We start from the raw sequence: 14,827 nt of genomic DNA on the forward strand, positions 1-14,827 counted from the left end.
ACCATGCAACGTGGCATGGAAGAGTTTGGACTGGGGGAGGCAGGGCCTTGCATTGACTTGGTGGGTCATTTTGTTAAACTTTCTAATATATGCATTTTGAGAAATCGAAATTCATTATCTAAAGTAATGGAAAAAATCTCCGAAAAGACCTCGGCAGTCAATTCAGCTCTAAACTTTTCAGTTATGCCAATTCAATCATAAATCTTTCAATTGTGCTAATTTAGTCCTGCACCTTTTAACAATTTGGCAATTTAGTCCTAAACCTTTCAAGTGTGTCAATTTAGTCACATACGTTTGAACGATTTGTCAATTTAGTCATTCGGCTAATTTTGATTTGAAATTGCTGACGTGGCGGTTTACTCAGACGGCGAGCACTAATATAGATAATTTTTGCAATTTTTTTAATTTTATGAGTTTCCTTTTCTTTTTTCTTTTCTCCCCTTTTTCCCTCCGCAGGATCAAGCAAGGGCGGCTCACGCTCGCCTAATCAAGGGCTTCCATCACCCGATATGGTGAGGGTGGCCCTCGCCTGAGGCATGCAGAAGGAAAAAGGGAAAAAGGAAAAAGAAAAGAAAGGACAAAAAATTCAAAAAAATTTAAAAAAATTACGAAAATTGTCCACGTTAGTGTCGGTCATGCCATATAGGACAGCCGGCGCTGAATAGATTGCCACATTAGCAATTTTTGGTCAAAATTAGCTAAAAAGACTAAATGGGCAAATCGTTAAAAGGTTTAAAACTAAATTAGCAAATCATCAAATGTTTAGGACTAAATTGGCACAATTGAAAGATTTAAGACTGAATTGGTCGTCTTACAATAGATTTAGGACTTTTTAAAAAGTAACTGACTATATTTAAATGTGTAATTCTACCACTTTCAAATTGAAATGAATTTGCATACCTTTTTTTATAAAGAAAATCAAATATATATTAGCTCTAATTTACAAAATCCTCGAAATAACTTAGCCTGTTACAATGGGTACTTTTTCTTAGGGAGAATCGGGAGTTTGGCATATGCCCACCAAACATTTGGTACCTTTTCTTTTAGGTATCAATTTTCGGTTCTTTTGTACATTCGAAAGTCATGATTTGATAAATTAGGTTAAGTCTCCTCCTTTAAACAAAAGGAAAAGGTCATAAAAAAAATCTCAAACTATGTCCATTGTGACACATTAATCCTAAATTTCTTTTTTTTTTTTGGTAACCGAGGATCCGCCACCATTCCCCGGAGACGAGCCCGCACAGGTAATCGAGGCGCTTATACCTCGGGGGAGACTAGCCCAGCAACCCACCGCCAGGGCCCCCCACTTAAATTACGAAACCGAGCGGGTATTCGAACCCAGAACCTCTCTGAGGGAAGGAAAGCGCCTACCATTAAATTTCTTTGTACAGGTGGGTAATCATAAATTTCTTTGTACCATTAAAAATCCTAAATTATGCCCACCGGACATGTTTAATCTAAACTTTTTTCTTGTGACATAAAATTCTTAAATTTGTACTTATGTGACACATTTACCCTCCGTCCAAATTCCATTAACTAATTTTTTAACCAAAACAACATCGTTTTTATTACACTTATGTCAATACTGTTCGCTTTTTGGTATCCATGTAGGTAAATTTTTAACGGTTCTCATTGACGAAATTTTGATAGAGGGTAAATGTATCACGCATGTACAAATTTGAGATTTTTTGTGTCACTGGAAAAAGTTTAGGGTAATTATATCAAAGTATGCATAATTTAAGGGTTTTGGTGGCTTTTGCCCCTCCAAAAAATACAAAGAAAATGAATTAATGTTCTCTCCAGTATTGGCTATACTCTCCCTATTCGATGTGTGGCCCAATCTTTTGCTATTGCCTCCATCATCCCAAAAGCTTGCCAAAAGCTACGTCTTGTTCGAGCCCTCTTGTCCAGGTTATCACTCTCACCCTCGTTGGATATGGGCATAGGCATAGTTTGTATACGAACCACATCACCTACCGGAGGGGTTCTACCCCGATATCATATGTAACGATCTAGTCCATTCCATGTGAGTCAAGTTTTCAAAAAGAGCATTAAGAGTAACTACAAAATAAAGTAACTTCCATTTGGGATAAATATTAACTTGTGAATCACTCGACGGGCGCTCTCAATCCATGTGAGCTTTGGGATGCCACAATTGTACTAAGTGATACACTTTGGCTTATATGAACAGCTTAATTTAGATCTGAAATTATTCTGTAATCTTGTAGATTTGTCTCTGCGAGTCATGTGACCGTACAGCCTAGTGCAGTGTGCTGCGATTGGTGAAGCGGACAGAGAATCAAGTAGCTGTGACGCTGAAAGAAAGAATGCACGAGGAGCTTAGGTCCCGGAATCCTGCGGCTCCTGGTTCTGCAAATTCCTGAACGCAACCTAGGCGCTCCTTCGTAATCGTCAGTCCGGGGGGCACGTTGATCTTGATGGCTAAGGTTGGGCCCTTAGAGAGAGAAAATGGACGAGAGAGAGAGAGAGGGCCTACTTGTTCTACGTCATCAATAGTATTTCCCAAAGAGAAAATGATACCAAGACTTTTTGGCAATGTTGCTTCGTAATAGTCAATATGGGGCATGTTGATCTTTATGGCGAGGCTATTTGTTCTTTGTCATCAGTTAATGTGCGGCATGTTGATCTTTTTAAGGCGAGGCTATTTGTTCTTTGTCAGCGTTAGTACCCTTTTTTATTTGGTCGGCCAACATTAGTACTTCCCAAAGAAGAAATAACGCAAATAATCATTCAACTTTAACACGTCATGCAATGTCGCCCTAAAACTTTTAATGTATTCAATACAGTCCCCAAACTTTGGCTTAGTGTGTAATGTTATTCGTAAATTTTTAATTGTTCGATATGATCTTCAAACTTTTTGTACATATTCAATTTAATTTCTAGATTATATCAAAATGTTCAATAATATCTTTGAACTTAAATTAAAGGAATAATAATAATAGATATTTACATATAATCTAGGGATCAGTTCGAACGCGTACCAAAATAACAGTTTGGAAACGACATTGCATGTTTACTCAAAGTTCAGAGACCGTTCGTATAATTATTCATTTTTCCAAACAAATCGTGCCAAGTGGCAAGTGATGCGGGGGGTTTCGAGAAGGAAATTTCATTGGATTCTCACTTCACTCCCCCATGTTACGCGGACGCAAACCAAATCGCTGTCCTGAGGCAACTTTCCAGTTCCTGAAAAGCCCCTCCCCGATCGATCGATGGATCGATACGGAAATCGACGACTTCGCCGACCACGAGTTGTTTATTACGAGGGAAGTTTAGTTGATGGTCCGGGTCATGTGTAAACCCGGTGCGCGCGTCATTTGCACCGAGACGATCCTTACCAAGTGCCGATGCAGAAACGATAGAAGGTCTAGAAACATGCCCTCCACGCTCAACTGGACTTCTGCCATGGCAGGGAAAGGATCGGCCGAGGCAGCATTCATCGATAATCCTGGTCAACCATCGTGGCCTCCCATCAGATTACTTCTGCTGCGCATCCTCTTTAGAAACTTCAATTGAGTTCTTCATTGATGAAAGTCGATCTCTGCGTAGCGTACTGCACAGTCACGACACGGCGACGAACGTGTAACTAAATTCCTTCCGAAAGAATGCACCAGCAACTTTATTCGACAATGGTTGCAGAACATCTATTTCCTTGAGCTGAAAAGGCAAATGCTCACATCCGGTTCACTGCAGATTTTTCTCGATATATTGGTATGGTTTTTGGGTTTGGTCCGAGAATACATTATTGTCGGACAGACTTCTCTTTTAAAATGAAGAACCGGACATGTCGGAAGACGAAAACATCGTGTGGAAGAACTGAAAAACAAAAGTGAGAGGCGCGAAAATGAACGAGATCGATTTACATATTCGATTCCGTTACCGACTTATGTTGGTTTCCTATTCCTTTTACCATCACCTGTATTTGATATTTATCTTGCTCCAAAAGTACAGAAACGCCTCCACCTACGTGCTGCCGGCGATCAAATCTCGACACCGGAATTGGGTTCGAGCTGTTCGACTCGAGCTCGCCCATTAACCAGGTCTAACTCTAAGGCCACGCCATACCAAAGTGAGTGTTGGATATATGGAGATTCGAAGTATATAGACCTTCTTGCGTCTAGTTCGAAATCGTCGTTTTTTCGTTTCTGTTCTTGTTCTTTTCTTGGTTTCTTGAGTAAGCTGAAAAGTAGTCAAATGCCTTGGATAAATGACTCCAGTCCAGATTTGGTGGAGCCAAGTATCACAGAGAGGATACAGAGAAAAGAAAAGAAGAGAAAAGCGGTCAAATTCCATCGTCTTCTTCCCGGAGAAAACAAGAACTTCTTGGTCTTTCCCATTTGGTAGAAGGGAAAAGCAGAGACCGACAGAGGGGACAAGTCACTTGGTTGTGGTCCACCCAGCGGTCCAAGCACTCCCTGTGGAACGCGTGGGAGCAGTTGCTCAGCTCCCTGACCTCGGCCCTCTCCTCGATGCTGCTCAAGCACACGGCGCACCCTCCTCCATTGTTGCCCTCTCCTTCGCCAGCTCCATGGCCACGTCTTTCGAGGAACCTCGCGTACTCGACGACCGGGGCTTGGCTCTTGATCATGGCCGTCAGGGTCTGGACTGTTACTTGGACGGGCGTCGGGCCGTCCATGATGAATATGGGGTTGGGGATTTCTTCTTCTTCTTCTTCTTCTTTTTCTTGATCGTGTGGTTTGAGCAGACCCAGATGAGCGAGAGCTGTGATGAGCACGAGCTTGAGTTGGCACAGGACATCCATGGCGGCTCCTCGAAACTCCATGACAGTTGCAGAGAGAGAGAGAGAGAGAGAGAGAGTCAGATGTGAAAGGATGAAGGGGAGCAATGAGGCACCAATGCACCCTAATCATTAAATGGGGGAGTTTCGGCTTCTAGAAGTTTTTCGAAAATTAAACCGCGGCTTGTTCCAATCCTGCCAAGCGGGCTCCACGCATGTGTTCGTGTTTTTTTCAATGTGCCAGTAGCCGTACGCTCTGTACCTCCAAATTGTCTCCTTAACTTTGTCTTTTCAGGGAGGGGAGAATACCTTCTGTGTCATAAAAAATCACAAACCGGTACATTTTGTATCAAACTAGTTTTCGTGGCCCGTTTGTACAAGATTGAGATTTTGTGTAATCCGAAAAATTAATTTTGAATAAATTTAGCATACGTGTACCAATTTTGGATATTTATGGTGTTAACCCAAGAATTTTTAATGACTTTTACACAGCACATCTTACTTTTTGTTATGCACAAGCTACCTTAGCTATCGGGACATTTGTTAAGCATTTTATATGTTTTAGAAACTTAAACTTAGTACTTAAAAAAATTACTTCAATAAAATGGGCAATTCTGTCATTTTAAAAGTGATTTGAAAATTATTATTTTCTCTTTTGATTAACTTAACTAGGTAAGAAGACCACTTAGATAATTGAATTTGCATACTTTTTTTTAAAAAAATCAGTTATATTAATATTAATTTATAAAATCCTCAATCTAACAATTCAATCCGTTTCACATGAGCTAAGCCCAAAAAAAATTACTCAGGAAAATCTACACAAAATGATCACCAACTCGGAAAAACTACGCAAAATGATCACCCTTTAAAGATTGGTGTTAACTTGCGAATCACTCGACAAGATTTCTCCCAACCGATGTGGGACTAGAATGTCACGATTGTAAATAATATAATGCTACTCTCGCCTTAATTTAGATCTTAATCATTCTGTTATTAACTATCTTAATTCTTTAAAAATTCAATTATTATATGTCATACATTGTCTTCATTCTAATGTAGCCTTCATCTCACCCTCGCAATCCAGCCACCCATCCTCCTTGGCACTGAGCCAAAAGAGAAGGCCAACCAAACCCCTTCTGGACAAATTCGCACGCATTACCGTACCGACGGTGTTAGGCAGCGTGCGATCGGGGAAGCGGGACAAAATGGAGTAGCTGTAACGTTGAAACGATGCACGAGGGAGCGCTTCAGATCCCAGAAGCGGTTCTTGGTTCTGCGATCACTGACGCCACCCAGCACTGCTTCGGGATCATCCATGTGATGTGGGGGCATGTTGATCTTGATGGCTCGGTTTGTCCCTGGAGAGAGGGAGAGAGGCTACTACTTGTTCTTTTGTCCAAGATGGTATCTCCCGAGCAGATCGTGGAAGTTGATGCATGTGGGGTTTTCTAGAATGAAGTCTCGTTCGAATCTACTAAATCGCTGTCCGAGGCCAAATTCTAGAGTCCCGCAAGAGCGTCCCAATCGATGGATCGAATATAGAGACCGACAACTCCCCGCCAAACTCGAGGCTGTCGTTAACGGGAAAGTCATGTGATGGGTCACCAGGTCTCGTGGAACTCTAGCGCACCTGTCATCTGCACCGAGCCGATCCCACCAATAGCATGTTGTGTAAGATCAAGAGTCCAGAAACATGCCACGACTTTCATCTAGAAAACGAGAGAGGAATGCTGATTCCATACGGATCTCAATATAACTAGTTAAGTATGGAATCAGCATTCCTCTCTCGTTTTCTAGATGAAAGTCCATTCTTTTTATAACCTTTACGTGCACCGCGTGCCGACGCAGAAGATCAAGACGAGAGTCTAGAAACATGCACTCCACGCAATAGCGGACTTGCCATGGTAGCAAAGCACCCGTCAATGACCTCGGGCGCATGATCGTAGAGAGCAAAGTGAACTCGGGCCGGGCGCCATTGGGCCTGGCGAAGCAGGCATACCCGAAAAAAGCTCATCCGCATTTGTCACAAGCACGAAGCTTTGTCAAACCCAACACGAGGAACAGAGCTTGGGCAACGATTAGTGGGAACGCCTGCTCGGTTGAGCATTTTGTCGAACAGTTGGCGTGCGCGATGCAGCCCGTCCCTTTCAGCACAATCTCGGATTGAACAGAGGAGACCGGAGAAACAATTCATGGAGAACAAAAGCGCAGTAGCCGCATATCAAAGGCACTAACATCGAAAGTACATTTAACACCATCGTTGAATTGAACAACTATTCCTAAAAACACCGCATTTGATTCAACAGAAGAACACTAGCGACAAAACCCAGCTAACAAATCAATTCGTCTTCAGCTTCATGACGTCACCAGACCCGCCAGCCCTCTAACCACCAGACCCCTAAGAAGATCCCCCGGGGCCCCCTCAGCCGCCGAACCCGTACAGGGTCCGGCCCTGCCGCTTGAGCGCGTACACCACGTCCATGGCCGTCACCGTCTTCCGCCGGGCGTGCTCGGTGTTGGTCACGGCGTCGCGGATCACGTTCTCCAGGAAGATCTTGAGCACCCCGCGGGTCTCCTCGTAGATCAGGCCGCTGATGCGCTTGACCCCGCCCCGGCGGGCCACCTGCCGCATGGCGGGCTTGGTGATGCCCTGGATGTTGTCCCGCAGCACCTTCCTGTGCCGCTTCGCCCCTCCCTTCCCCAGTCCCTTCCCTCCCTTCCCTCTTCCCGACATTTTTCTCCCCGGGGAAAGATCCGCTTCGAAGCTACGCGATGTCGATGAGCTTGAAGACGAAGATGAAGATGAAGATGGAGATGGCGATGGCGATGGAGATGTATATGTAGTGGACGAGATTTTGAATGTTTTCGGTTTTGGCGCTTGCTTTCTGCGCGGAGAGCCGGGAGGGGAAATCTGGACCGTCGGATGCTTTTCGGGTATCGACGGTGGGGAGAGTCGATCCGCGTGCTCGAGGGGAGAGTTCATCCTGGCCGTTCGTTGACGCTGGCCAACGGTTCCCGATAGATAAGTCTTGGAGCTAATGATGCTCTCGGGTCCGACCAGCACGAGCCCACTAGCAGACAAAAAAGAATGAAGCGCGATCGTGACGCGAAAATAGTTGTTAAAAGGGAAAATGACACAAACAATCCCTGAACTTTGACTCAACGTGTAATTTGATCCCTGAACTTTTAATTTGTTTAATGTAGTCCCTGAACTTTAACCTAATGTCCAATTTAGTCTCTGAACTTTTAATTTGTTCAATGTGGTCCCTGAACTTTTAATATGTGTTCAATTTGGTCCCTAAACTATTTGAAAATGTTCAATATAGTCCTTCCATTAATTCAAGTGCAGGGACTATATTGAATATTTTCAAATAGATCAGGGACTAAATTGAACACATATTAAAAGTTCAGGGACCACATTGAACAAATTAAAAGTTCAGGGACCAAATTGAACATTAGGTTAAAGTTCAGGGACTACATTGAACAAATTAAAAGTTCATGGACCAAATTGCATATTAAGTCAAAGTTCAGGGACTGTTTGTGTCATTATCCCTTGTTAAAATAGAACAAATAACCTATGAACTTTAATCTAATATGTAACGTAGTTTTTAACCTTTTAATTTATTCAATTTGATCCTTAAACTTTAACCCAATGTATAATGTGATGCTCAAATTTTTAATTTGTTCAAGAAAAATGAAAATATCGACTCAACAAAGGCAACTCATCCAGGACAAAACCAGAAGATGCAACCCTAGGTCTTCATAAATGCCAGCAGTCGGTCCAGCAAGGACTAATTGTGCCCTCTCACTCTCGGTGAGCATGGGGAGCACTCTACGTCGATAAACGAGCTGAGCAAAATAGAGGAAAAGAGAGATTGAACATTTTCATATAGTTCAGGCACAAAACTGAACATGTACCAAAAATTTAGGGATTACATTGAATAATTTAAAAATTCGGGGATAACATTACACGTTAAGCTAAAGTTCAGGAACCACATTCCATATTTGATCAAAATTCATGGATCATTTGTGTCATTTTCTCAAAACAGTTCTATTACGAAATTATAAAAAATATCATTTGAATATAAAAATCAAATACGATCTTATAGATACAGTAATTTTTTTTCTAATGATTAAACAAATGTCGATTATAACCAAGAATTCGAGACGTGAACGTTCGATAATTACCCTTGATTTTTCATCAAACGCCATAGTTTTTTTTTTTTGGGGGGGAACCAAAGAAATTTCGCGTCTTTAAGTGTTACACAAGCATGCATGGTTCCCGCGCTAATTACACCTGCTTATTCTCCCATTTATCGGCCGTCAGTGCCTCTGATTATCAAAAAAAAAAAAAAAAAGAAATTTCGCGTCTTGCACTATAGTATTAAACTCGCAATGGCATTAAACTTAGTCCAGCTTCCGCACTCGCGCGCAAACACGAATCTCTCAAATCACCTTATCGATCCATCGATTAAGCTTTGCGATCTACTTAAGTATAAAGACAAATTCAAACTCCACGGAACGTGCATCTTAATTACTCGAGCCGGCTCGATGGACGGCCTGAAATTTCAGGTGATCGAAAGTAAGCGCGACGCCCCGGTAATAGCTCCCGGATGCCGTCGCTATGTTAATCGAAAGCACGCGCGATTTTGTATTTGCTTTTGTTAGGATTACAGCATGCTTTTGTACCTTCTATTCAGCTAAATAGAATGGTGTTTGGTTCACTATCCTGACGGCCAGGGGACTCCTCACGGCATGCACCCCGTCGGTCCAAACCAAGCTTCCGAAGTAGTATCCCGTGTTCACCGGTGCGACGGCACGGACCGTGACTGCGAAGGCCATCTTCTTGGTTTTCCGATTGAACGCCAGGACGCGAGGCTTCACCGTCACCATGGTGCCGGAGGGCGGCTCAATCACGGCCCAGTATCTCGATCGCGGGGGTCCGGTGTTCGTGACTGTCCTGGTTACGGTGACCGAGCTCCTAAGGCTCGGTATGGTTATGGAGGGGAGGTTCACGTCGGTGACGGAGGGCCTTCTAGCAGGGCAAGGAGTGGGTTTATTGGTCAGATGAGAGATCTCGGTGTCGTTGTAACCCATGGCGCATAGGTAGACGATGTAGTCGGGCATGCCCGCGTCATAGACTAGACCCGGTTCGGCTGCGGAGTTCGGGTTCACAATGCCGCCTCCCATGTCGAACGGGTCGGCCAGTTTCAGAGGAGATGCCGAGGCAAATATAGGAAAACCCGACGGATTGCTCCTCCAGGCTGCAAAAAGGCTTGTAATATCAGCCATGCTTAATCGCTTGAGTAGCAGTCGAAAGTCCCAAGCATTTAGTATTCTGATTGATGAACGTATTATCTGATGCAATATGTTCGAAAGAAAAACAGAACCGGTTGTAGAGTAAACAGGACGAGAAGTTTGGTTGAAGTCGATCTTAAAGAACTGTTTCATACCGGTAGTTACGAGGGCCGATCTAACTGCTGCCGGTGACCAATCCGGGTGAAGCGCTTTGAGGAGTGCCACGATGCCCGCGACATGAGGAGTCGACATAGAAGTTCCTGAGTGCATCGCGTATCCATTGTCCTCTGACGGATCGAAGGGAGAAGTGGCGGCTAGTATGTTCACCCCGGGTGCTGCTACATCTGGCTGTGTCACGGAACAGCATTAGAAGTGGATGTTCCATCTATTTGATTGTACAAAAGAGACTAGTTGATGATTTTGTAGTACTCCATGTAACTTCAAACGAGCTAGAATCACCACATGCTCCGTGCATGTCATGACAATAAGATCTCCTGGTTTTGCAAAAACCCGAAAGATTTCCACATATGCCAATAGCGCTAAATATGGTAAATAGCAGATAAGGGTATGTTTCCAAGAGTCGCAAACCACCTTCGCGGAACTCCCACGAATCAAATGTACCTTGAGAACTTACAAACTGGACGGCCGACGACTGAAGGCCTCGGTTAAAAACCAAATGTACCTTGAGAACAGCTGGGGAAATAGAGCTCGGCCCTCTGGAAGAGAAAAAGGCAACCTTTGCTGGGACTGCTTTGCCAACAGCAGTTATAGTCCGGCTCAATTTCACCGTTGGGAATCTGTGTAGGATCCATGAAACAGCCATTCAATTCTGTGAAGTGACATAGCTTTAGGTTTCGAAAAAATTGCGATATAACAAAGATTGTCAAGACATACCTTGCCGAGCGGAAGTAAAACAGAATTCGGGTTCCAATCTCATAATCCACCTCGACACAGGGGAAGTCGCCGCTGCATGGAGCCAACCCGTCACTTGGATTCTTGGCAACAATAAGGCCAACACCCCCAGATGCCTTCACGGCTGCTGTGGCAATAGTTACTGCGACCCTACGTGCCATGTAGGTGAAGCACAGGACCACTTTCCCAGCCATCAGTGTTGCATTAGGAGAGAGACCTTCACATGTCCTGTGATTAACTCACGAGAAGATTAGCAGCTTTAGCTTTCTTTGTCCACGATTACCAATAACAGAATCATCGGACAAGCGTATAATCAATCTAACCCTGCCGAAGTAGGGTCGAGGGTTGTGCCTTCCGGATATAGCAAACTCGTAAAGCTGATTTCCTTTCCTGTGTATATGGCTTGGCCCTTAGAGAGTAAGAAGCAACTCATCACACATTTGGTGCAAAATTCCGAGGATACTTTATCTGCTAATCTCAAATAACAACACATACCGCTAACGTTTCGTTGTTTCCGAGGGTTATGAGAGTATGGAAGGCTCGGTCCATGGTACTTGCTCCGACAGTTAGTATCCACGGCGCTGTGTTCTGCACCGTTTGAGCCCCCGGTCCATCATTGGCGGCTCCACAAACTACAGTTATTCCTCGTGCCACAGCATGGAACGCACCGGTACCAATACCATCTCGGTCATCCACATCGGAGAAGAGAGGAATCGCAGCCCCAATAGACAGAGATAGCACGTCAACTCCATCATGAATTGCCTCATCAAATGCTTTCAATATGTCTGCAGATGAGCACTGTCCACCGAGCACGTTCCAGCACACCTTGTATATCGCTAGCCGGGCATGGGGAGCACCGCCTCTCGCCACTCCATACCCAATTCCTTTATAACTAACATTGCTCACAAAAGAACCCGCGGCAGTGCTGGACGTGTGAGTTCCATGTCCATTTGCATCTCTTGGTGACAAGAACTCTCGGTCTCCCGAGGCATTCAATGGTTTTCCATACTCTGCCAGGAATCCGTCCACGAACCAACGAGCCCCAATTATCTTTCTGTTGCAGTGTTTGGCTGGATCAAATTGCTCCGCCGGTTCGCAACCGCCTTTCCAGCGTGACCGGATTGGTCCGAGGCCTTCATCATTGAATGCCTTTGACTCCGGCCAAATTCCTGCTCCATTGTGTGAAACATAAAGTGACATGCTCTAATCATGAAATACAGAAAGAGGGCAAAGATGTAGAGAGAGAAATCGACCTGAATCTAGCATGCCTACTATAACTCCATCGCCCATTCTGCTATTGTAAAGGAGACTGGTGGGTGAATGAGAAGGAGAGAGACCGAGGAAATCCCAGCTCCTAGTAGTTTGCAGGCGGAAAAGGGTATTAGGCATGACGCGGACAACCCCGGGGAATTCTGAAACATCAACAAATGCGGACGTATTAAGTGCACGAAATGATCTTCAGGTCTAGCAAAATTATGCAAATTAATTATATGCCCCAAATGTATTAATCATTTCTTTCACTTGAATTAACATGATTATGTTGAAAGATTTTGAAGTACCGGCGAGTTCTTGCGCCTGAGACTCAGTCAGCTTTGCAGCAAAACCAGAGAAGCCATGCCTATAGCTGTACAAAATCGATTTGGCAGCCGCGTCCTTGCTGAAGCAGAATGTTACGTTTCAGAGAACAGATAAAAAGCAGATGGACACCAGACCACCACACCATTAGGAAGAAAGTCAAAACACTTGCTTTTGTTGTTCTTTTTTGAAAGTTTTGAACTCCTTTTACCTCCCAATTACTGAAGCAAGCATGTCATGATGCGAAGCGGTCTCCAATGCAGGATCGTCTTGCTTTCTCGCTCCAAGGTACACGATATGAACCTGTCCATAAATGAGCCAGAATTGCTTGAAACTCGTTACCGACTTCTTCCTCTCTAAAAGAAACAGAACCACAGAGAAACACGCTAAAATCATGAGATTCACGCACATTGCTCTTTGCCTTCACCGTTCTAATGATGCCACATTGCCCAAGAAGAAAACATATGACCACCAGCAAATTTCCCAAGTTTCTCATCGTGGTGTCTAGCCAATGTTTTGTAATTTTCACAAACCGGTGGAGATGAAGTGAAATTCAGGATTGCGAGATTGATCACTTGCTACTTTAGCAACTACCTAATATAGAAAGTCGATGCATTAGAGAACAATACAATGCCCACTTTAAGAATCCTTGAAGGCGAGCTTGCAAGGTCAGGCACGAAAGTTGTGCAATTCACACCAAGAATTCAAAAGATGTGGAAACTAAGTAAGCTCAAACTAGATAATGACCTCACTCTTGATCAACCATATTGCTTTGAGATCAAGGCCATAATCAGCAGACCCTTCTGAATGGTGGTTCTTGTTAAAGATGCCACTGATCAAAAAACAATAAAGCACTTTTTTTTTTTGGTCTGTCAATAAAGGACATGACCATAGGAAAATGATATGCAATAAAAACAGAGTTTGGTCGTACAAGGACCTACAAGTTAAAGGTCACCTAAAGTTAAGGGTCACTTACCTTAAAAGGTGACACTAATGGGGTTTTCTTGGCTTCAAGTATGTGAGGAGTGAAGGCCAGACCACAGACTTTTATTATACGTTTATGCTTAAAACAGTATATCTCCTCAGACAGTAGTCACCTTGAAGAATATGAAGATGAACAGCTAATAAAAAAGTGGGTGAAACTAACCCTATTTCGTATGTTCACCTTCCACTTGATTGGCACCATCTATCTATCACATCATCTATATAACGAGTCTATCTAATGCAACTTTTGTGGATCGTGCAATACTAGACCGAATAATTGCCTGGATTTTCACTATTCAATGGCATATTCGAGATGGTTAATCAATTGATTTTTTAAACAGTGTCATGTATCTTGAGTTAAATGTATAAGTTTTATCAGTCTCTGTTCTTGAAGATATCAGTTCCACAAGCGTGTTCAGACAGTGATCCGGGATATCAAGATTTATTACTGTCTTTGTTAAGAATTGTTTATATTCTTCAACATACAGCCGAAAAAACATAATAAAATTATCTTTCGTTCACAGAAGCAGATAGGAGAAGCATACTCCTCCAAAAAATGATAGCAGGTAGAAACATACATAAAGCATCATGCTTAACCACATGGTTTAGCCACGAGGATCTAGTTATTCATCTAGAATATCCTAATGATGCATTCGAGGAAGATCCACGGAGGGTTTGCATTGGGCCAAGACCTCCAAGTCCAAACCAAAAACTTCCAATATGTTTATGTCTTAATTTGGCAAGATCTAGCATAAGAAGTTTTCTAACATTTGCAACTTGCAAGATCTTTTTTACCTAGACCTATCATTCTGCGCCTTTAACCGAGTCACGGAGGTAGACTCAGGCCCCGTTTGGTTCAGCATTTGGAATGCTCATTTAGGCTCTAAAGTCCCTTGGCCAAATCCAAATGGTGTTTGGCAACTTTTTTTACTCACTTTGGGGAGATGCAATTGCATTTGGAATGCTCTCCAAGGAACCTTTGGCCAATGCAAAGGTGGAGGTGCTTTGGGAAGTTGCATTTTCGGAATGCAACTTGCACTGTTCATCGCCACTGTTCATCTTCCCCGAACAGGCCCATCATTGACACAGAAAGTTGCGGTGGTTTAGCTCCACCGGAGCTTTTTTTTTTTTTAAAATATTAGCAAAAGTCCTTTAGCCCAAGTTGATTTTAAAAACACTTACCAAACACTACTTGCATTTCGGAAAACCCTTTAGCCCAAAGGTATTTGCATTCCCCAAATGCATTCCCCCAAAGTCGAACCAACGGGCTCTCGATCAGTGCATAATTGACCGAACAGG

At 43.4% G+C, this 14,827-nt stretch overlaps 3 protein-coding genes across 3 annotated transcripts; all 3 read right to left on the reverse strand.

Annotated features, from left to right (window-relative positions):
• Positions 1 to 4,303: 4,303 nt before the first annotated feature.
• On the reverse strand, positions 4,304 to 4,804 carry LOC115691287 (brassinosteroid-responsive RING protein 1-like). The gene has a single exon (XM_030617887.2). It carries the CDS (start codon positions 4,802 to 4,804, stop codon positions 4,304 to 4,306), a length of 501 nt encoding a protein of 166 aa, XP_030473747.2.
• A 2,148-nt stretch (positions 4,805 to 6,952) lies between these two features.
• On the reverse strand, positions 6,953 to 7,526 carry LOC115691265 (histone H4-like). The gene has a single exon (XM_056317979.1). It carries the CDS (start codon positions 7,491 to 7,493, stop codon positions 7,182 to 7,184), a length of 312 nt encoding a protein of 103 aa, XP_056173954.1. The 5' UTR covers positions 7,494 to 7,526; the 3' UTR covers positions 6,953 to 7,181.
• A 1,858-nt stretch (positions 7,527 to 9,384) lies between these two features.
• LOC115691263 (subtilisin-like protease SBT3.4) lies at positions 9,385 to 13,196 on the reverse strand. Its single transcript, XM_030617860.2, has 10 exons — positions 12,954 to 13,196; positions 12,756 to 12,847; positions 12,529 to 12,626; positions 12,223 to 12,381; positions 11,465 to 12,138; positions 11,293 to 11,378; positions 10,952 to 11,197; positions 10,740 to 10,854; positions 10,213 to 10,405; positions 9,385 to 10,023 (listed from the first exon to the last, which is right to left on the reverse strand). The coding sequence occupies exons 1-10, from the start codon at positions 13,038 to 13,040 to the stop codon at positions 9,452 to 9,454; spliced, it is 2,322 nt and encodes a 773-aa protein (XP_030473720.2). The 5' UTR covers positions 13,041 to 13,196; the 3' UTR covers positions 9,385 to 9,451.
• Positions 13,197 to 14,827: the final 1,631 nt, after the last annotated feature.

Source organism: Syzygium oleosum, unplaced genomic scaffold (genome assembly GCF_021117445.2).
Source record: "Syzygium oleosum isolate NSW1041296 unplaced genomic scaffold, Sole_v2.1 Sole_v2.14, whole genome shotgun sequence".
NCBI classification, from domain to species: domain Eukaryota; kingdom Viridiplantae; phylum Streptophyta; class Magnoliopsida; order Myrtales; family Myrtaceae; genus Syzygium; species Syzygium oleosum.